Genomic DNA, 22737 nt, shown 5'->3' on the forward strand with positions numbered 1-22737 from the left:
TAAAAAAAAAAAAAAATAGGGCTGGGGTGTAGCTTAGCTATAGAATGTCCATAAGTTCAATTTCCAGTACCACACACACACACAAAAAAACCTCCACAAAAACAAGACAAACGTATACATCAACATTTAGACACCAAAATTTTTAGGTCCATTTTTAGTGGTAAAAATGAGAAAATACAGCTGGGCCTGGTAGTGTATGCTTGTAATCCCAGTACTTGGTAGACTAAGACATGAGGGTTATGGGTTTGTGGCCTGCCTCAGCAATTTAGGCCCTTTGCAACTTAGTGAGATTCTGTTTCAAAATAAAGAATAAAAAAATAGGGCTGGGGGTGGGGGTAGCTTGAAGGTAGAATGCCCCTGGATTTAACTCCAGTTATAAAAAAAAAACCACAAAAAACCACTAAAGTGCTATTTTACTCCATCAAAGTATTAATGACACTTAGTTTGGTTCTGTTAAAACATATCACATTTGGGGAGTCTTGAGTTTAGTGAAACTCACTAATACTGATTTTTACTTGCAAAATCCACTTAGAAGTTAAAGTTGCTAAGAAGCATTTTAAATATATAAATTTTCATCATACATATATGATACAAAAATAATTTCCTTTAAAAAATTTTATATCATACATTTATGGGAAACAAAATATTATATAAACAGTCCGATAAATAAAATATTATCCTTCAGATCATATACTTTTTCTTTAAAATCTCTAAATATTCTTGTGATGCTTCTGAAAGTAGATCTTGACTTGACTTATTAGTAGATCCAAGGGGAGAAGCTCTAAAGGATTCAGACTCAAATTTAGAAGCTGCAAGAGAGAAGAAAAGATAATTATGTTCTTTATTTCAGAAGTCATGTTAACTAAACATGAGTCAGTAAAAATAAAATATGAGAACTTTATTGGTGTTAATAAGAATGAAAATTATATATATATGGTTACAACACAAAATTTACTAAATATTTGCCCAGAGTTGTACACTGAGTTAATTATCATTGTGATTGAGTATAGGAGTTCCTGCTTTTCTCAATCTTCATTCATTTATTCATTCATTATTCATGCACCAAGATACTGTAATAAGTACTGGAATGACAGAATGAAGATGACAGAGTCCACTCCTCAATAATCATATATAGTAAACCAAAAGCAGGTGACACAAAGTCACAGATACTATAATGGATATATAACAGGGCACTACTTGGACGCATGGCTTTGTGGGGAAGGTGCTATGTAAATTGATACCTGAAGGGTAATATAAGGAGAAAGTATGACAAAAAGAAAGAAGCACATGTGAGCAGGCTGGGTGAGGAAGAATACTTGTGGAGTTCTAAGTAGCTCAGTTGGCTAGAAGCGACAGCAGAGGGGCAGAGTATACTAAATGGCAAGAGATAACATTTTCTTCATCCATTCATCCTGTTGATGGACACTTGGGTTGGTTCCATAATTTGGTGACTGTGAATTGTGCTGTTATAAACATGGGTATCCTTGTATCATCATAGTGTGTTAACTTAAATTCTTTTGGAAAAATACCAAGGAGGCTGAGACCGGAGGATTGCAGTTTGAGGATAGCCTCAGCTATTTAGTGAGGCCCTCTGCAACTTAGTGAGATCCTGTTTTAAAATTAAAGAGTAGGGCATGGTGTGTAGCTTGGAGGTTGAATGCCCCTGGGTTCTATCCCCAGACCCACAAACAAAACAAAACAAAACAAAAAACCAAGGAATAGTATAGCTGGGTGGTTTCCATTACTAGAACTTTTGTTTTTGGTACTGGATTTTTGAATCCAGGGGTAGTCTACCTCTGAGCTACTCTTCCAAACCTATTTTATTCTTTATTTTGAAACGGTCTTGCTACATTGCTGAGACTGGCCTTGAACTATGATCTTTATGTTTCAGCCTCCCAAGTACTGAGATTACAGGTTCATGCCACCATATCTGGCTTTCTTCTTTCTTTCTTTTTGCACTAGGGATTAAACCCAGGAGATTTCTATCTATGAAGTACACCCCTAGTCCTATTTTATTTTTTTTACTTTGAAACAGGTTCACAGTAAGTTGCTAAACTGCTGAGGCTAGCCTTGAACCTATGTTCCTCCTGTTTCAGCCTCACAAACTGGGATTGCAGGTGTGTGTCACCATACCCAGCTCTGTTTTTTTTTTTGGGGGGGGCAGGTCTGAGGATGGAACACAGGGGCATTCGACCTTTGAGCTACACCCTTGCCCTCTTTTTAAAAATTCTTTATTTTTATTTTATTTTTTTTGTAGTACTGGGGATGGAACCCAGGGACATTTGACATCCGAGCTATATCTCCTGCCCTATTTTTTGTTCTTTATTTTGAAACGGGGGTCTCACAAAGTTGAAGATGGTCTCACTAAGTAGCTGAGGCTGTCCATGAACCACGGTCCTCTAGTCTCAGCTTCCTGAATGCTGGAATTACAAGCATGTGCCACCACACCTGGCTTTTTTTTTTTTTTGGTGGTACTGGGGATGGAACCCTTCTACCTCCAGGCTACACTCCCAGACCTATTTTATATTTTATTTGGAAACAGGATCTCTTAAGTCAACGAGGCTGGCTTCGAACCTGTGTGATATTCCTGTGTCCGCCTCCCAAACGCGGAGATTACAAGTGTGCGCCACCACGCCCAGCTGCCTAGCTCTATTTTTAATGTTGCTATTCTAACTGGAGTTAGATGGAATTTCATTCTTTTGATTTGTATTTCCCTAACTGCTAATGATGTTGAGAATATTATATATCTCTGATATACATATATGCAATTTTTGGTGGTACCCAGGTGCATTTTACCTACAAGCTATATCCCACTCCTTTATTATTATATTATTTATTATTATTCTTTATTTTATTTTATTTTTTTTATTGGTGCACTGTATTCATACATCATAGTAGGATACATACTTTTGTAGACATACATGCACACTTTTCCCAGTCAGCCCCCACCTAATCCCCACCCCATTTTCTCCCTATCCCTCCCTCCCATGCTTGGCTTAGTAGTTGACATCTAGTATTATGGCAATTTATCTAAAATTAAAAATGATAATCTCACATAACAGTTTCATTTGTCTGATACCAAGCTTTTGATGACTTAAAGATAACATTTCAATATTTCTTTTTGCTTTCTTTCTTACCAGAGAATATTTTTTTCTACTTTTTAGGTGAAACTATCATATATTTATATATATATTTTTCAGAAAAAAATCTATCCTAATATGGAATATGGAGTCTAGGTACCCAAAACGATCTTGAAAAAGAACAAAGCTAGAAGATATATATTTTCTGATTTCAAACCATATAAAGCTACAATAATTGAAACAGTGTAGTACTATTCTAAAGGCAGATATATAAACCATTGGAGTTAAATAAAAGCCTAGAGCTAAATTCTTCCCTATATTGTCAAGTTATTTTTGACAAGGTTTCCACGAACATTTGGTGGTGAAAATGATAATCTTTTAACTAAATATTGTTAAAAAATAATAATTACATGGAAAAGAATAAAATTGGACCCTTACCTAATCCCATATACAAATATTAACTCAAAATAGATAATAGACCTAAATATAAATCTTAAGACTATAAACTTTTAGGAGAAAATCTGGGTCATAAAACCTCACAACATTGAAACTGGCAGTGATTTCTTGGTTATGATTTCAATGGCACAGGCAACAGAGGAGTATACAGACTCCCTAAAAAATAAAAAAAAAATTGTATATCCAAAGACAATGTAAACAGAATTAACAGTTACTAATAGAATGGGATAAAATATTTCCAATTGCTATATCTGAAGGTATATTAATATTCCAACTAGAAATCCTAGAAATTAACAACAATAAAGGCAAACAATACCATTTAGAGATAGGTAAAAGACTAACATAAATAATGAATCTCCACAGATAACCAATCTTAATTGTCTGTTGGATGGAAACTCTTGTTTCTCTGGTTCTGGTGTGTGTTACCTATTTCTTCTTTGTAGTTAATCTCTTTGAGTATTTTCTCTAGTGCTGGTTTTGAAGACATAAATTCCTTCAGTTTCTGTCTGTCATGGAAGCTTCTTATTTTTCCATCTAATTTGATAGAAAGTTTTGCTGAGTAGGAAATATTTGGCTGGAAGTTGTTTTCTTTCAGAGTTTGGAATATGTTACTCCAAGCCCTTCTGGCTCTCCTGACTTGGTTTGGGAAGTCTGGAGTGATTCTAATCGGTTTGCCTCTGAATGTCACTTGGCCCTTTGTTTTTGTTGCCTTTAAGATTCTCTGCTTGGCTTCCACATTGGTCATTTTGACAATTATGTGGCGTGGGGATCCTCTTCTCCGATCCTGTCTAAAGGGAGTTCTATAAGTTTCCTGGACCTGTGTATCAACCTCTTGCTCTATGTTTGGAAAATTTTCTGCTATTACTTCTTTGAAGAGATTGTTGATCCCTTTGGTTTCACTTTCTTTTCCCTCCTCTATTCCAATTATTCTTAGGTTAGCTCTCTTAAAATGGGCCCATATTTCTTCAATATCAGATTCCTGCTGTCGGATATTTTTTTCTAGATTAGAAACTATGAGTTCATTTTTGGATTGCTCATCTTCTAAGAGCGAGATTCTGTTCTCCATGTGTTCTAATCGGTTGTTTGTGCTTTGAATTGAGGACTTTACTTCATTAATTGCATCCTTTATCTCTTTTTGGCTCTCTCTGAGTTCTTTTTTAAGCACCTCTATTATTTCTACAGTTATTTTCCTGATTTGATCTTCTAGAAATCTATGATTTTCTGTTTTATCGGGTTCTGATGTTGTGGGGTTGTGGGCATTAATTGCTCCAGTATTATTCCTCTTTCCCATGATTTCCGATGTTTGTGCCTTCTCTGGGTTCTTCCCTTGGGTCACTATGACTTCCCTTAAGGTGTTCTGGATCTCGAGTCAGTAGTATCTCGGACCCCACTACTCCTTTACTGGGTTTTATCACAGAGTCTCTGACCCAGAGAGTCGATAGAGGCTGCTTTAGACTGTGGGGGGTGCCAGGTTGCACGTTCTCCTATGGTGTGATATCTCTGCCACCGCCCCTCCCCCACTGGGTCAAGTCCCAGGGAGTACAGTACTGGGATTTCTCCTCTGTGGCCCGCAATTTGACTCACTGTTCTTGAGTACGCAGATGTAGCTGTACTGGCCTCGCTGAATTCGCTGCTGCTGCCGCCGGTGGCAATATGGCGCCGCTGCTACGCCCTCGGCTATGGGGCTGGCGCTTTTCTTCTTGATTTTGATTTCTACTCTGAATCCCTGCAGCGTGTGCTGAGCTCGGCCACTGGGAGCTTTAGATGCTCTCTTCGTGGAGAAATCCCGCCTGGCTGTTCCGCAGTGGCTCACCTCGGCTTGCTGTAGCCATCCCGTGAATTCGCCGGTGCCTCCGGCAGTATGGCGCTGCTGCCGCGTCTGCAGCGTCCTCGGGCGCGAGGCCGGTGTATCTCCTCTGTGGCTCTGTTCTCAGTCCGCTTTCTCTCTGGAGCCTGGTGATTTTTTGTTTCACTGGTGATGGTGTTTTCTGGCTATGAAAGGCGCTGATTTTGTGGTAATGGAGATTTGTTGTTAGCGGGGCTCTTAAGCCCCGCTTTTCTCATTCGCCATCTTCCTATTATTCTTTATTTTGTTTGGTTGGTTTTTTGCTAGTACTGGGGTTGGAACCCAGGGGCTTTTCTACCTCCGGGCTATACTCCCAGACCTATTTTATACTTTATTTGGAAACAGGGTCTCACTAAGTTGCTGAGAGCTTCACTAAGTAGCTGAGGCTGGCTTCGAACTTGTGAGATCCTCCTGTCTCAGCCTCCCAAGTACTGGGATTACAAGTGTGTCATCATACCCGGCTATTATTATTATTTTGAAACAGGGTCTTGCTAAATTGCTGAGGCTGGCCTCCACCTTGTGATACTCCTGTCTCAGCCTCCTAAATGCTAGAATAACAGGTGTGTGCCAGGATTCCCAGGTTTTTCAAATAGTTATTGACTAACTGTATTTCTTCTTTTGAGAAGTGCCTATTCAATTCAATTGCCATCCCCCCCCAACACCCCAGATACTGAGAATTGAACCTAGGAGCATTCTACCCCCGAGCTACGATCCCAGTTCTATTTTTTATTTTGGAACAGGGTATCACTAAGTTGTGGAGGCTCACTAAGTGGCTGAGGCTGGCCGTGAACCTGTGATTCTCCTGTCTCAGCCTCCCAAGTACTGAGATTACTAGTGTGTGCCACCATGTCCAGCTCCAATTGCCAATTTTTTGACTGAAATTATTTTTTAGGTTATGCAAAATGAGATCAACTAGTGTCAGAAAATCAAAGTGTATTTTCTTTCAAATGTGAACGCCAGAGAGAAAATAGGAATCATAAGGCACTTGGGACAAATGTGGAGAGAGATCAGTAGAACAGTGGAAGGGCCTGGGAGAGGGAGGTGGGAGGAGGAGACAGGAAGACTGACGAAGAAAACAGTTCAAGCAACACTCTGGCAACATATAAAGGATTACTACTGGTTTCACTAGCATGTATGGGGAGGGAAAAGGAAGAACAGGGTGGGATGCAGAGGGAACTACACTGAGAGCCGTGTGCATGTGTTTGTATCACACTGAATCCCACTATGTATGATGCATAATTGCAGTGCAGTAAGAAAAGTATAAAAATAAAATCAAATTGATTTGTGTATTTTTATTCCTTGCTAAGAAATCTGGAATTTTCCTGAGGATAAAAGGCAAACCAGAGACAAAGTAAAAGACAAGAGATGCAAAATGGCACTTGTCAAGTTCCATATGGGCTATAAATGCTTGTCTAAGTGTTAACTAGATGAGTTTCAGATTTGGGCCAACCTGAAGGTCAATGGCACCTTTATTTTACAAGGGTTTTGGTGTTCAGGCTGTCTGTCTCCTAGAGATGGCAGAAGTGAATAAAGTATCCAGCCAGAAAAGAAGAGATGCATAGATGAGATTTTTTTTCCTGGTACTGAGGATGGAACCTAGGGGCATTCTACCTCTGAGTGACACCTTCAGCCCTATTATTATTTATTTTATTTTATTTTTGTGGTACCAGGGATGGAACCTAGGGGCACTATACCTCTTAGCTACACCCCCTGCCCTAGTTTTTTTTTTTTTTTTTAGTCTTTTATTTTTGAAACAGAGTCTCACTGAGTTGTGAAGGGCTTCGCTGAATAACTGAGACTGTCCTCGAGACTTTTAAAAGCTATGGAACATAAATAAATGATGGTTAAGTCCTTCTTCACTAGGAATGTTTATATTTTTCATCTTTCATATGGTGTGTGTTAAAATAAAATATTTAATGTGGAATCTATTAATGAGCGGGATGCCATTTGCAATTTACTATTTCAAAATTGATTAAATTAAATTCATAAATTTTAGCAACATACCTTCTTTTAGTTCTCTAGTTATACTTTTTTCCAACTCTTGCTGCATCTGAAATAAATCAAACATTATTTATAATATTTAAAATAAACAGAGACGTTATCATAGAAATGATATATCACTTAGAAAATCTGGCCTTTTAAAAGGTATTAAGAAGCTGGGCGTGGTGGCGCACGCTTGTAATCCCAGCATTTGGGAGGCTGAGGCTGGAGGATCGTGATTTGCGGACAGCCTCAGCTACTTAGTGAGGCCCTCTGCAACTCAGTGAGACCTGTTTTCAAAATAAAGAATAATAAAAAAAGAATAGGGCAGGAGATGTAGCTTGGAGGTTGAATGCCCCTGGGTTCCATCCCCAGACCCACAGTAAATAAATAAATAAATAAATAAATAAATAAATAAATAAATAGTATTAAGAAAGCCAGGCATGGTGGAGCATGACTGTACTTGGGAGGCTGAGATAGGAGGATCACAGGTTCTTGGTCAGCCTCATCAACGTCCTAAGATCTTCCACAACTTAGTGAGACTTTCAAAACAATAAATAAAGCCAGGGGCTGGGGTTGTAGTTTGGAGGTAGAATGCTCCTGGATCCAATCCCTAGTCACACACACACAAGCACTAAGAAGCTGGCTGTAGTGGTGCACCTCTATAATCCTAGTACTTAGGCTGAGAAAGAAGGATTGTGGTTCCAAGGACAGCTTAAACTGCAGGTAGTGAGACTCTCAGCACCTAGGAAGACCCTGTTTCAAAACAAAAAATGAAAAGGGCTATGGGCAGTAGCTTGGAGATAGAATGCCCTAGGTTCAATCCCCAGAACCACAAAAATAAGTGAATGAATAGCTTAAAGAGATTAGACCTAACTTTAGGATTAACAAAAATAGTATTAATTAAATCTCTATTTTAAGTTTTGATAATAGAGAATATACATGTAAAATGCTATTTATTTATTTTTTAAGGCACTGGGGATGAACCCACTGGCATCTTACCTACCTCTGAGATATACCCCCAGCCCTATTTTTTCTTCTTCTCCTTCTCCTTCTCCTTCTCCTTCTTCTTTTTTTTGATGGTGCTGGGGTTTCTGGAAGCCCTTCTACCTCCGTGCTACACTCCCAGACCTATTTTATATTTTTATTTGGAAACAGGATCTCTTAAGCCAGCGCTGGCTTCAAACCTGCGTGATCCTCCTGTCTCCGCCTCCTAAGCACAGGGATTACAAACCTGCGCCACCACACCCGGCTTTTTTTTTTAAACAGGATTTCACTGCCTCACTAAGTAGCTGAGGCTGTCTGGGAACCATGATCCTCCTGTCTCAGCCTCCCAAATGCTAGGATTACAAGGGTGTGCCATCATGCCTGGTTTATGCTATTTAGATTAACTCAAGGTATAATTAACATTTATCTATTATGTATACATCATCTTTGAAAGGTAATGTTTTATCTTATTAATACAAAGCCCAAACAATTCAACTTATTTTAGACTGAATGCATGATTTTGTGATTCTCAGCAAACTCTGTGCTTTAGAAAAGCTTAATCAGCCGGGTGTGGTGGCACATGCTTGTAATCCCAGCATTCCGGAGGCTGAGACTGGAGTATAGTGGTTTGTGGGCAGCCTCAGTTATTTAGTGAGGCCCTCTGCAACTTAGTGAGACCCTGTTTCAAAATAAAAAGAATAAAAACCAGGGGAGGGGGTATAGCTTGGAGGTCAAATGCCCCTGGGTTCCATCCCCCAAACCCGCAAAAAAAAAAAAAAAAAGATTAATCAGTTTTTCACTTTGATAGATTTTTCCTTAAACTTTTCATTGTATGTTGAATGTGGTGGTGCTCACCTGTAATCCCAGTACCTGGAAGGATGAGACAGGAGGATCACAAGTTCAAAGACAGCCTTAGCAAGTAGTGAGACTCTTATCAACCTAGTGGATACCGTGTTTCCACATAAGAAATAAAATCAGGCTGGGTGTAGCTTGAAAGTAGAATACCTCTGATTTCAATCCCCAGTAGCACCAAAACAACAACAACAACAAAACATTATGAAATGTGTGAAAATACTTCATATTATATTTGAAGTGTGTGTACCTTGAGTATTCTTTTTTTTTCTTCTTTTTCTTTTTTGTGTGGGTCTGGGGAAGGAACCCAGGGGCATTTAACCTCGAGCCACACCCCCTGCCCTATTTTTATTCTTTATTTTGAAACCGGGTCTCACTAAGTTGCAGAGGGCCTCACTAAGTAGCTGAGGCTGTCTACAAACCCGATCCTCCGGTTTCAGCCTCCCGAATGCTGGGATTACAAGCGTGCGCCACCACGCCTGGCTTGAGTATTCTTATTTACACATTCTGTAGAAAAGCTATTCTCTTACTAATGCCCCAAACAAGGCCTAATGTGATATACTGAACACAATAAACACACACATGATATCCAGTGCCTTTATGAATCTTAGTTGGGAGGATAAATTTGATAGGTTTCCTAATTTTTTCCCCCCTCGTGGTACTGGGGATTGAACTTGGAGTATTTACATCTGAACTATAAAAATAAAAATTTTTATATTTTTGTTTTAAAACAGGATCTCACTAGGTTACTGAGACTATTGTCTAACCTGTGATCCTCCTGTCTCAGTCTTCTAATTACTGGAATTACTGCTATCATGCCCGGCTGGTTTTCTAATATTTTGAGGGGCTATTTTCCATAACAATTTTGTGACAACAGTATTATAGACAAATGTTATAAAAGAAAAAAATTTCTATTTCTCTAATAAACACTATATAAAATGTGAAATAAATTTTAACATAACTTGAATTGAAAAGAACTACCAATGTCACGTTATCTTTTTGCCCTAAAGCTCTTCTCCTAAATTCCTGCTTCTTATAGGTAAAAGCTTTGTTTACACAAAGACACACACACACACACACACACACACACACACACACACATTTTACGGGTACTGGGGATGGAACCCAACTACCTCCGAGTTACACCCTTAGCCCTATTTTTTGTTCTTTATGTTTTGAAACAGGGTCTGAGTTGCAAAGGGCCTCATTAAGTAGCTAAGGCTGATGGAGAACTGTGATCGAAATGCTAGGATTATAAGCATGAGTCACCATGCCTGGATGATTATATTTTTATAACCCATCAGAAATGTTATAAGTCCTGCTTAGATAAAATGAAACACTACCCTCAAAAGCTTTCTTTTGTACTGAAGGAATCCCCTCCTACTTTGTGCTGGACACTGAGTCCAGGGCCCTGTGGGCACTAAACACACTCATCACAGTGCTCCCCCCCAGCACTGCACTGGAGAAAGCTTCACTGTCTACAACTATACAAAATTAATATTGCTTGTCATTGTGGAAAGCATTTTAGACCCTTCAAATGGATTCTTACTATGAATAAAATCACATGGTTGGGTTGGAAAGTTCCGGTTACATCTCCAGGGGAAATGGGGACAGTGTGTAGAAATAAGCATATTTTACAAGCATTGAGAGAAATATCCTATGAGTAAACTATGGATTAAGGATATATTCTAGCTGGGTGTGGTGGCGCATACTTGTAATCCCAGTATGTGGGAGGCTGAGACAGGAGGATCGCACAGGTTCAAAGCCAGCCTCAGCTACTTAGTGAGGGTCTCAGCAACTTAGTGAGACTGTTTCCAAATAAAATATAAAATAGGTCTGGGAGTGTAGCTCAGAGGTAGAAAGCCCCTGGGTTCTATCTGTAGTAACACAAAAAAAGAAAAAAGAAAGAAAAGAAAAAAAAAAGATAAAAAAGGATATATTCTGAGCTGGGTGTGCTGGCACATGCTATAATACCAGCACTTGGGAGGCTAAGATAGAAAGATTGCAGGTTGGAGGCCAGCCTTAGAAACTTAGTATGACCCTGTTTCAAAATAAAAACTAAAAAGGCCAGGGTGGTTGTAACTCAGAGTTAGAAAGTCCTTGGGTTTAATCCTCAGTACAAAAAAAAAAAGATATTTTCTTGTTGGGTGGGATGGTACATATGTCTGTAATGTCAGAACTTGGGATGCTGAGACAAGAGGATAAAGGGTTCAAGGAAAGCCTCAGTGATCTAGCGAGTCTCTCAGCAACCTGGAGAGACCCTGTTCAAAACAAGAAATACAACAGGGCTGGGGGGTAGCCTAGATATAGAAGATCCCTGAGTTCCATCCCCCTAGCACACAAAAATAATTAAAAAAAAAAAAAAAAGATTTAGCTGGGTGTGGTGGTGCACCCTTGTAATCCCAGCGCTTGAGAAGCTGAGACAGGAGGACTGCATAGGTTCAAAGCCAGCCTCAGCTACTTAGTGAGGCTCTTAGCAACTTAGTGAGACCCTGTTTCCAAATAAAGTATAAAATAGGTCTGGGAGGATAGCCCGGAGGTAGAAAAACCTCTGGGTTCCAACCCTAGTACCACAAAAAAGATGATGATGATGATGGTGATGATGATGATGATGATGATTATATTATCATTATCTGTATGTGGTACCGGAGATGGGACACAGGGGCACTCTACCGCTAAAAAGCGGACTCCCAGCCCTTATCTTTTTCTTTTGAAACAGGGTCTCACCAAGTTGCTAAGTTTGGTCTAGATCCTGTCATCCTCCTCTGTCAGCCCCCCAAGTACTGGGATTACAGGCATGTGCCATCATATATCCTCATTTATGAAAATGGCTCAAATTTTAGCTTAAAAATAAGAATTAGTCTTTTTACTTGATTCTTAAAAAGTATACATTTCAGATTCCTTTAAATAATAAATATCCATATGTGGTTATGATTAGGTTAGAAAAGGTGGGATGGTGCAGGAAAACCTCAAAAGTGTTATGAAGCACAGCTAAACTAAAATCACTTAGATAAGCCAAAGCATCTTTTTTGTTTTTTCCGGTACTGGGGGTGGAACCCAGGGGCATTCTACCTCCAAGCTACACCCCCAGCCTTATTTTTTTTTTTTTTAATTTTGAAACAGGGTCTCACTGATTTGCAAAGGGCCTCACTAAGTAACTGAGGCTGTCCATGAATTGTGATCCTCCTGTCTTAGCTTCCCAAATGCTGGGATTACAAGCATGTACCATTATGCCTGGCTTCAAAGAATCTTATTTTTATTTTTTGCTTTTTTGTAGTACTAGGACTTAAACCCAGGGGCAGATTCTATCTCTGAGCGACAACTCCAACCCTACTTTTTATTTTTTATTTTGAAAGAGGATCTTGCTAGGTTTATAAGTCTCACTACTTGCTGAGGCAGTCCTCGAACCTGCGATCCTTCTGTCTCAGATTCTCAAGCACTGGGACTATAGACATGTGTTACCACACCCTGCTGAGAGCATTTTAATGTATACATTTAGTTACAGGCAGTGATACTCATTTTCTAAAATCTAATATAAAGGCAAGTTTTCAACAAAATTAAAATGCATCTGTTTAATTACATTTATTGAATAAAGTTAACAAATTAGTATCTTGAAAATGAGAGCCCAGGGACTTAAGAAAAAAACACAATTTTTCTCTCTATCTTTTGTTGGGGGAGAGGGAATAGGGATTGAACCCAGAGGGAGTCTATCTCTGAGCTACACCCTAACCTTATTTTATTTATTTTTTTATTCTTTATTTTGAAATAGGGTTTCATTTTTTTTTTTTTTTTTTTTTTTGGTGGTACTGGGGTTCCCGGAAGCCCTTCTACCTTCGGGCTACACTCCCAGACCTATTTTTACATTTTCTTATTTGGAAACAGGGTCTCCTAAGCCAGCACGCGCGGCTGGCTTCGAACCTGCGCGATCCTCCTGTCTCTGCCTCCCAAGCGGGGGGATTACAAGCGTGCGCCACACCACGCCTGGCGAAATAGGGTTTCAGTTGAGGAGGGCTTCACTAAGTAGCTGAGGCTGTCCAGGAGCCACGATCCTCCAGTCTCAGCCTCCAGAATGCTGTGATTACAAGCGTGTGCCATCACACCAGGTTCCTTATTTTATTTTTTATTTTGAAACAGGGTCTCACAAAGTTGCTGAGGGCTGTGCTAAGTAGCTGAGGCTGGCCTTGAACCTGTGATCTTCCTGTCTCAACCTCACAAATACTGAGATTACAAGCATGCACCACCATGCCTAGCTTGTTTCCTTTCTTTATAAATGAAGATTGCTGTGACCTTTACTTAACATGTATAAGTCCACTAAACAACTCAGTATTTCACCAAATTAAAAACAAGAGTTACATAAAAAATTTGATACCCCAAAGAAAAACTATAACTAACCTCGGTCAGGTAGTTCTCCATGCTCTTATTTGAAGTCTGTTGATTTGAGGTAGGAATCACTAAATTTTCTCTTGGAGTAAAATTTCTGTTGAGTACAAAACTATGATGAAGATTTCCAACATATGGACATTCTAGGACAGGCCTTGTACTGATAGTGTCAAGTAAAGATTTGTTCTGCTGTTTCTCCATGAGAAGTCTGATATTGACTTCCTCCAGTCTCTCACTGGACCTGTGAAGATTGCAAATACAATTATTTAGTATCTCATTCTTCCCTAAATGACTTGCATTTAGAAAAAATTCCTTAAGAATAAATGTAAGCTGGGTGTGGTGGCACATGCTTGTAATCCTAGCATTCTGGAGGCTGAGACTATAGGATCATGGTTTGTGGACAGCCTCAGCTACTTTGCAAGGCCCTTTGCAACTCAGTGAGACCATTTCAAGAAAATAAAAAGACGAAAAAATAGGACTGGGGGATGGAGCTCGGAGGTACAATGCTCCTGGGTTTCATCTCCAGTATCGCAAAAAAAAAAAAAAAAAAAAAAAAAAAAAAAAAAAAAGTAAATGTAATTTCCCATTAAAGTGTCTTAACAAGCTGAGTGTAGTGGCATACTCCTGTAATCCTAATACTTGGGAGGCTAAAACAGGAGGATCCAGGTTTTTGGCCAGCCGCAGCAACTTCAGAAGGCCCTCAGCAATTTAGTGAGACATTGTTTCAAAAAACTGATAAAAATCAAAATGGGGCTGGGAGTATAGCTCAGAAGTATAATGTTCCTGGGTTCAAGACCCAGTAATCACACACACACACACACACACACACACACACACACACACACACACAAAATGAAATCAGAGCATACCTATTACATATAATAATTGGTTTAAAATTGTTCTAAAGAAACACATATATTTCAAGGGCATTCTCTTTTTTGTGTGTGTGGAACTGGGAACTGAACTCAGGGGCATTCAATGTCTGAGCCACACCCCCCACCCTACTTTATTTTTTATTTGGAAATTGGGTCTTATTAAGTTGCTAAGGGTCTCACTAAATGCTAAGGCTGTCTGTGAGCATGTGATCCTCCTGTCTCAGCCTCCCAAGTACTGGGATTATAGGTGTGTACCACATTGCTCAATTTCTGGAAGTACTCTTAATAAGTAATTCAAACAAACCTGGAGGAAGAGAAATGACTATCAGTGATCTGTATGACTGAACAGGTGACAGTTGCTGCCTTCTTGGAAGAGTTTTCCTTAGAGGATTCTTTTGTATGTATATGTGGTACTAGGGGTTGAATCCAGGGGCATTTGATCTCCAAGCTGCATCCTTAGCCCTATTTTTAAAATTTTTATTTTGAAACAGGGTCTCACTAGGTTCCTGAGGCTGTCCCGGAACCTGTGATCCTCCTGTCTCAGCCTCCCAAGTAGTGGGATTACAGATGTGAGCCACCATGCCCAGCTGCTTATATAATTCTTTTTTCTTTTTATTGTGGGTCTGGGGATGGAACCCAGGACTCTGAACTACATCCCTACCCTATTTTTTTTTTTTATTCTTTATTTTGAAACAGGGTCTCACTTAGTAGCTGAGGCTGTCCTTGAACCACAATCCTCCAGTCTCAGCCTCCTGAATGCTGGGATTACAAGTGATTACAAGTGTGCGCCAACATGCTGGCTCCTCTGCTTATAGGATTCTTGATGCCACTAGAAATACTTGTATTGAAAGGGTAACTATAAGAGATGATAGATATATTAATTTTCTTGATTATAAGAGCCATTTTGTTTTGTATAAATATATTAAAAGGTCATGTTGTACCCCTTAAATTTATATAATAAAAAATAAAACTGGCTGGTTGTGGTGGTGCGCGCATTTGAAACTCAGCAATCGGGAGGCAGAGACAGGAGGATTGAGGTCTGAGGACAGCCTCAGCTACTTTCGAGGTCCTTCGCAACTCACTGAAACCTTTTTTCCATGGTGGCGCACGCCTATAATCCCAGCATTTGGGAGGCTGAGACCGGAGGATCACGGTTCGTGGACAGCCTCAGCTACTTAGTGAGGCACTCCATAACTTAGTGAGACCCTGTTTCAAAATAAAGAATAAAAAAAACAGGGCAGGGGGTGTAGCTCGGAGGTCGAATGCCCCTGGGTTTCATCCCCAGACCCCCCCCCAAAAAAAAAAAAAAAACTAAAAATTAGGACTAGGGGTGTAGCTTGGAGGTATAATGCCCCTGGTTTCCATCCCTGGTACCGAAAAAAACACAAAACAACAAAAAACAACAACAAAACAAAACAGAAAAAAGCCTAGAAATACTTATACTCAGTAAACCAGGTTAGGAGTTTCAAAGCCACCTACAGAGACTGCCTGGCTGCTTGCCTTCCTTCCTTCCTTTTACCACTGAGTTATACTGACAACCCTATTAACTAAAAACTTGTTATTTGCGGTACTGGGGATGGAACCCAGGGGCATTATACCTCTGAGCTACACCTTCAGCCCTATTTTTTAATTATTTATTTTGAAAGAGGGTCTCACTGAGTTGCAAAGGGCTCACTTAGTAGCTGAGGCTGGCCGAAAACCTGTGAATCCTCCTGTCTCAACCTCCCAAGTACTGGGATTATAAGCATGCGCCACGATGCCTGGCTCCACAGAGACATTTTCAAACATTGTTCTCACCACCTGTGCTGTCTACCTAGTACCTGGCGAAATCAGGACATGACATAGTGGTAGTTCAGTGCAACAGCCTTCAAGGGACCATAAGGGTTTGTGATTCAAACACGGTGAAAGCAGCTCCTAAGGCAAGTTGCTCTTAACTTTGGCACTGAGGCATCATAGGGACCCACCATAGCTGCCACCCCAATTCTCCCCACACTGACTAAGAAGTTATTTTCAGCAACTATGCAATTATAATTCCCTTCATCCCTATGTTAATCTTTTTCTATATCACAATTATGTGTTTGTATAGAGAAGAAAAACCATAAAGCACAGTTTGTGTGCAGGTATGCTCTTGTGATAACATCAGTCATCACAATCAAGAAAAAATGCATCACATGCCAGAATGTGCCTGGAGAGTGAGTGATTTCAGAAGTACTTGACCCTTTAGGTTTAAGTTGTAATTGTCCAAGAAATAGTTAGGCTTATAAATATTTCTATTTAAGAGAATGCTAGCAAACAATTTAATAACTGCTTTTAAGTATAAAGCTTTAAAAATACTTAGATAAGAGATTGACAGGTCAGGTTAATTATATAAGAATATTAAGGGAGAATAAGCCATATGACCCTTCTTCTCCCCCAAAAAGGGTAGTGACAGAAGTAAAAGAAACTGTCCTAGACTAACCTTTTTTGTGTGTAGTACTAGGGACTGAACCTGTGGGCATTCTATCTCTGAGCTACACCCCCAGACCTATTTTATTTTTTATTTTGAAATAGGGGGTCTAAGTTTCTGAGGCTGGCCATGAACCTGAACCCTCCTGTCTAACTAAGCCTTCCAAGTACTAGGATTACAAGTGTGTGCCAACATACTCAGCTTAGACTAACATTTTATTTTTACTTTTTTCAGTACTGGGGACTGAACTCACAGGCATTCTACTAATGAGCCACATCCTGTCCTATTATTATTTTTTTAAACAGGGTCTCCCTAAGTTTCAGAGAGCCTCACTAAATTGCTGAGGTTGGCCACAAACCTGTGATTTTCCTCTCAGTCTCACAAGTATTGGAATCATAAGCATGTGCCACCATGTCTAGCAGCTTCCCCCCCCCCCCCCAGTACTGGAAACAGAACCCAGGGGCATCTTACCTCTGAGCTATACCCCCAGCCCTATTTTTTATTCTTTATTTTGAAACAGGGTCTCACTGAGTTGTCCTTGAACCACAATCCTCCAGTCTCAGCCTCTCAAATGCTGGGATTACAAGCATGTGCCACCACGCCCAGCTCATGCCCAGCTTTTTAAACTAACATTCTGAAGATAAATTTATTTACTTGATGATATTTTTCAAAACTGTATTGTCCAGTTAGCTTTTATATCCTACTAATTCCATGAACCTGTCTCACAAAAAAATTAGATTTTAGATTCAAATTAATTAGTTTTTTTCTGGGGATGGAACCCAGGAGCATTTGACCTACGAGCTACATCCCTGCCCTATTTTTTATTCTTTATTTTGAAACAGGGTCTCACTGAGTTGCAGAGGGCCTCGCTAAGTAGCTGAGGCTGTCCATGAACTGACATCCTCCTGTCTCAGCCTCCCTAATGCTGGGATTACAAGCATGTGCCACCATGCCCAGCTCTAATTTATTTTCTATGATTCTATGTTTTGACTTACTTGTTTAATTTATTTGACAATGATTTTCTAATTCTGAATTCTTCTAAATAGAGTTGTTTAAATTTTTCTAGTTCTATTTTATTAGAATCTTCTTGAGTTTTCATTTTGGAGAGTTCAGATTCTAGATCTTTAATTCTGAGTTCCATCTGACTTCTTATTGAAGCATTGTTATTCTCTCTTAATTGCTCTAAATTTTCTTGAGATGCTGCTTGTGCCTAAAGAAAATAAAAAAATACATTAAAAATAATCCACATAATTATTTGTGTATTTGTTTCCTTTAGTTTTAAGTCAGTGATTCAGACAGACTCAGCTACTTAGTGAGGACCTTTGCAACTCAGTGAGACCCTGTTTCAAAATAAAGAATAAAAAATAGGATTGGGGGTGTAGCTCGAAGGTAAAATGAAAGATGCTGGAGTTTAAAATATTTATCATAAACAGCAACTTCACCAATCTGAATTATAAAACATTTGAACCAGTCTAAAAACTTATTTTTGCAAAGCTAGAGATGAAATCTAGAGCCTCATGCATGCTACACACATGCTTCACTGGAGCCTTGATGCTGAGTCATTCTTTTGCAAATACTTACATAATTAGAACAAAGAATAATATAATCAATTTAAAATTTAAAAATTGAAGCCGGGCGTGATGGCGCATGTTTGTAATCCCTGTATTTGGGAGAGGAGATAGGAGGATCGCACAGATTTGAAGCCAGCCTCTTAAGAGACCCTGTTTCCATATAAAAATATAAAAAATAGGTGTCTGGGAATGTAGCCTGGAGGTAGAAGGGTTTCTAGGAACCCCAGCACCACCAACAAACAAACAAAACCAAAAAAATTAAAAAAAATTAAAAATTGAATAATGTAACTTAACAAACAATTCAAGAGGATGGTATAATTTTGACATCACATTTTTTTTTTTTTTTTTTTTTTTTTTGCAGTACTGGGGATGGAACCAGAGGAATTTTACCTTCGAGCTACACCCCCAATCCTATTTTTTATTCTTTATTTTGAAACAGGGTCTCACTGAGTTCAAAGGTCCTCACTAAGTAGCTGAGGCTGTCCGCGAACTGTGATCCTCCTGTCTCAGCCTCCTGAATGTTGGGATTACAAGCGTGTGCCACCATGTCCTGCTAGTTTTTTAATTTACCTCATAGTCATGTTTTATGCCAACTTAGTCTTAAAAGTCAAATGATTCTCTAATGAAAATCATTATCTTGAAGAAGCAATTTAGTTATAACAAAAACCTTTAAGCAGATAAATTAGATGTCATTTTCTTTCAAGAAATCTACAAAAGTGCTATAAGAGGAAACAATGTATACATACAAAATATAATTTGCAATAATATCAATGAAAGTACATTAAAATTAAATTAACCTTTAAAAATAGATTGACTTGCTTCAATTTTTCCACTAAATCCTGTCTTGCTCTGTCTTCAATCTCCCGTTTATACTGCTCTACTTGTCCATGTTCTACAATATTATTTTCTATATGACTTTGGAGGTTTACTACTTCTTGTTCCAACTTCTTTTTATTCTTCTCTAGTTTTTCACATTTCTTTTGTATGGTTTTCATGCATATTAATTCATGCTGAAGAAATTGATTTTTTTTATCCAGATATAGACATTTTGAAGATGTAGTTTCCAATTTTGCTGCAAGACCATCAATCTGCGTGAATAAAACAACACAGTTTTATGATGAAAGAAGCAGGCTGAGAACAGTCTAACACAAAACCAGTAACAAATTTTGATATAAATTCAGTTACAATAAACATCATATATACTAAATTCTTAGGATGTGGTCCCTTGAAGTATTCCAAAAATCAACAAAGTTAAAACCACCTGCAGTCACAAAAGCATATCCTTTATGTTCATCATCTCTGCCACCTAACATCTGCCCTTAGACTATATTTTTGTGATTGTTTTATTTCTTCCCTTCTTAAAATGACTCTAAGTCACCTCTTGTCCCTTCCCTCCAACTTCAATTCCTAAAGAAGTTTTAGAGACATCACACGAGTTATACAGGCCTGAACAAATAAATGGCTCACCAGACAGTACTTTGAAAATAAAACTTTAATGAATGAATCATAAATGTGGATGTCATAAATCTTTTTTTGAACTGCAAATGTTCTATGTTAACTTGAACTACATTCCCAATGGCATCACAAAGTTTAAGTTTAGTAGCATTATTCATGTATTTTTTTTTGGGGGGGGGTCTGGAGATGGAACCCAGAGGCATTTGACCTCCGAGCCACACCCCTGCCCAATTTTTTATTCTTGATTTTTCAAACAGGGTCTCACTGAGTTGCGGAGGGCCTAAGTAGCTGAGGCTGTCCTCGAACCGTGATCCTCTGGTTTCAGACTCCCAAATGCTGGGATTACAAGCGTGTACCACCATGCCCAGCTTATTCATGTAATTTTTTGGAACAGAAATGACTTAATTCAATAGCATTATCCTATAAACTTCTGATTTTATCCATACAATAAGAGATCATACTAAACAACAACCACCCCAGTTTTATAAGATTTCTGTGATATCAAGTTGGTAAGAACTACTGTCATCTAGATTACTTAGATTGGTGGTTTTGAAACATGCCTCCGAGCTGGGAGTGGTGGCACATGCTTGTAATCCCAGCATTTGAGAGGCTGAGACAGGAGGATGTCAGTTCATGGACAGCCTCAGCTACTTAGCGAGGCCCTCTGCAACTCAGTGAGACCCTGTTTCAAAATAAAGAATAAAAAATAGGGCTGGAGGTGTAGTTTGGAGGTAGAATGGCCCTGGGTTTCATCCCCAATATCACAAAACAAAAATAAAAACAAAAAACATGCCTACAAATTATCTGACATTTCTCCCATGAAATGCCATCTCCTGAATAAGAGCTGTTGAACAGAATATGGTGGAACCCTATGTAACTTCTAAGGCTAAGTTAGAGAATGTGTACAGCTTCCGCTATGAAACTTAGTGGAACATTCTCTAGGGAAGCTTAACCTTAGAATCCAGCCACCATATTGTGAGGAAGCCCGAGACAGGTGAATCCTCATGCAAGTGGTCTAAAGTGGTCTAGCTGACTGCCCTGCTAAAGGGTCAGTTCAGAACCAGCTTCAGCTGCCAAACATGTGATCAAGCAAGACTTCTGGTGATCTAGTCCCCAGCTGCAAGACACCCCCCCGGCCAGAGATGCCATGGAGAAGACATGAGTGGGCCTCACTGAACCTCTTTTGAACTGCAGATTGTGAGGAAAATAAAGTTGCTTTGAGACACTAAATTTTGAGGTGGTTTATTATATATTAATAACAGACAGATACTGATACTAAATATGAGTTGCTGCCATAAAAACAACAACAACAACAACAACAACAACAACAACATAACTAAAACACATAGGATGCCTTTGGACCAGGTGATAAATGGAAGCAGAAAGGACCTAGAAAGGAGAGAAAACCAAGTGGGCTTCAAGGGGATTACCACAGAGGCCTGGTGGCCCTGAAAAGCCTGAGAGGCTCCAATGCTGGTGAATAAAGCCATACTGAAAACCTCGAGGAAAGGGGATTCTGGCTACACAGCAGCTGAAAATAAAATGAGATGAGCTACAGAAAAATTATTAAATATAAAGGAACTAGAACTTAGTGAGTGCAAATATCTGTTTCCCTTTTGTTACCTCTCCACATGTTGGACACATAATGCTAAAATAAATTGGCTCTGGGATAAGATGAAATCCACGATGCTGATGGAAGCTGTGATCTAAAGATGATGATTAAGACCATGACTGTAAAGCCCTTTCTTAAGACTTCAGAGACTTAAGGTGGTATTCAAGGGCTGCTTAAAGACACAAAATCAGAAAGGCATTGTTCCCAGCCGGGCACATGCTTGTAATCCCAGCATTTGGGAGGCTGAGCCAGGAGGATCACAGTTCACAGACAGCCTCAACTACTTAGTGAGGCCCTCTGCAACTCAGAGAGACCCTGTTTCAAAATAAAGAATAAAAAATAGGGCTGAGGGTGTAGCTTGGAGGTAGAATGCCCCTGGGCCCCCCCCTCTCTTTTGTCTTCCAGTACTAGGAATGGAACCCAGGGGCATTCTACCTCTCAGCTCCACTTCTGTTTCAAAACAAAGCATAAAAAATAGTGCTGGGATGTAACTTGAAAGTAAAATGCCACTGGGTTCAAACCCTAGTGCCACACACACACACACACACAAAAAATAGTTATAATAATAAAAAATTGTGATGATTACTTGTTGGAGGAGGTTGCTCAATCATTTCTTAATGAAAGTATAAGTATATTGGAAGGCCAAGAATTGTGAATATGCCTATAGCCACTAATGTACGGTAGCTGAAGCTGTAGTTTGCCTTTCTTGATAAGGGTCACAGACATTACTTATGGCAAGAAGTGGTCAGCAAGGGCTGAACCATAACATGTATCTGTGATACTACAAAAAAGAAACATCTAAGCTGGGCGTGGTGGTGCACGCTTGTAATCCCCGCGCTTGGGAGGCTGAGACAGGAGGATCACGCAGGTTTGAAGCCAGCATCAGCTGGCTTAAGAGACCCTGTTTCCAAATAAAATATAAGGTAGGTCTGGGAGTGTAGCCCGGAAGTAGAAGGCCCCTAGTACCACCAAAAAAAAAAAAAAAAAAAAAAAAAAGAAGAAGAAAAAGAAACATCTGAGTAAAATGGGCTAAAAGATAAACACTCGACTTTAAAATGGCAGCATTGGCCTCTAATTTATGTTAGTGCTTATATAAGCTGTTTTTCCTGTCTGCACTATAATAAGCTTGTTGCTTCAAAATAAATTTGTTCCTTCTCCATTAGGAAGTTCCAAAATGTTCTCTTGTTTTTCATTACC

At 39.3% G+C, this 22737-nt stretch overlaps 1 protein-coding gene across 1 annotated transcript in view; it reads right to left on the bottom strand.

Annotated features, from left to right (window-relative positions):
* Positions 1 to 681: 681 nt before the first annotated feature.
* LOC308276473 (ankyrin repeat domain-containing protein 26-like) overlaps positions 682 to 22737 on the bottom strand; it is a gene marked incomplete at both ends in the record, with an annotated part of 147982 nt that continues 125926 nt past the window's right edge. Inside the window, 5 exons of the mRNA XM_080715268.1 lie at positions 682 to 809; positions 7387 to 7432; positions 13594 to 13822; positions 17898 to 18112; positions 19271 to 19561. Coding sequence (XP_080571394.1) covers positions 682 to 809; positions 7387 to 7432; positions 13594 to 13822; positions 17898 to 18112; positions 19271 to 19561 — 909 coding nt within the window. The remainder of the gene's footprint in view (positions 810 to 7386; positions 7433 to 13593; positions 13823 to 17897; positions 18113 to 19270; positions 19562 to 22737) is intronic.

The sequence above is a fragment of the Muscardinus avellanarius genome (genome assembly GCF_963383645.1).
Source record: "Muscardinus avellanarius genome assembly, chromosome: 1".
NCBI classification, from domain to species: domain Eukaryota; kingdom Metazoa; phylum Chordata; class Mammalia; order Rodentia; family Gliridae; genus Muscardinus; species Muscardinus avellanarius.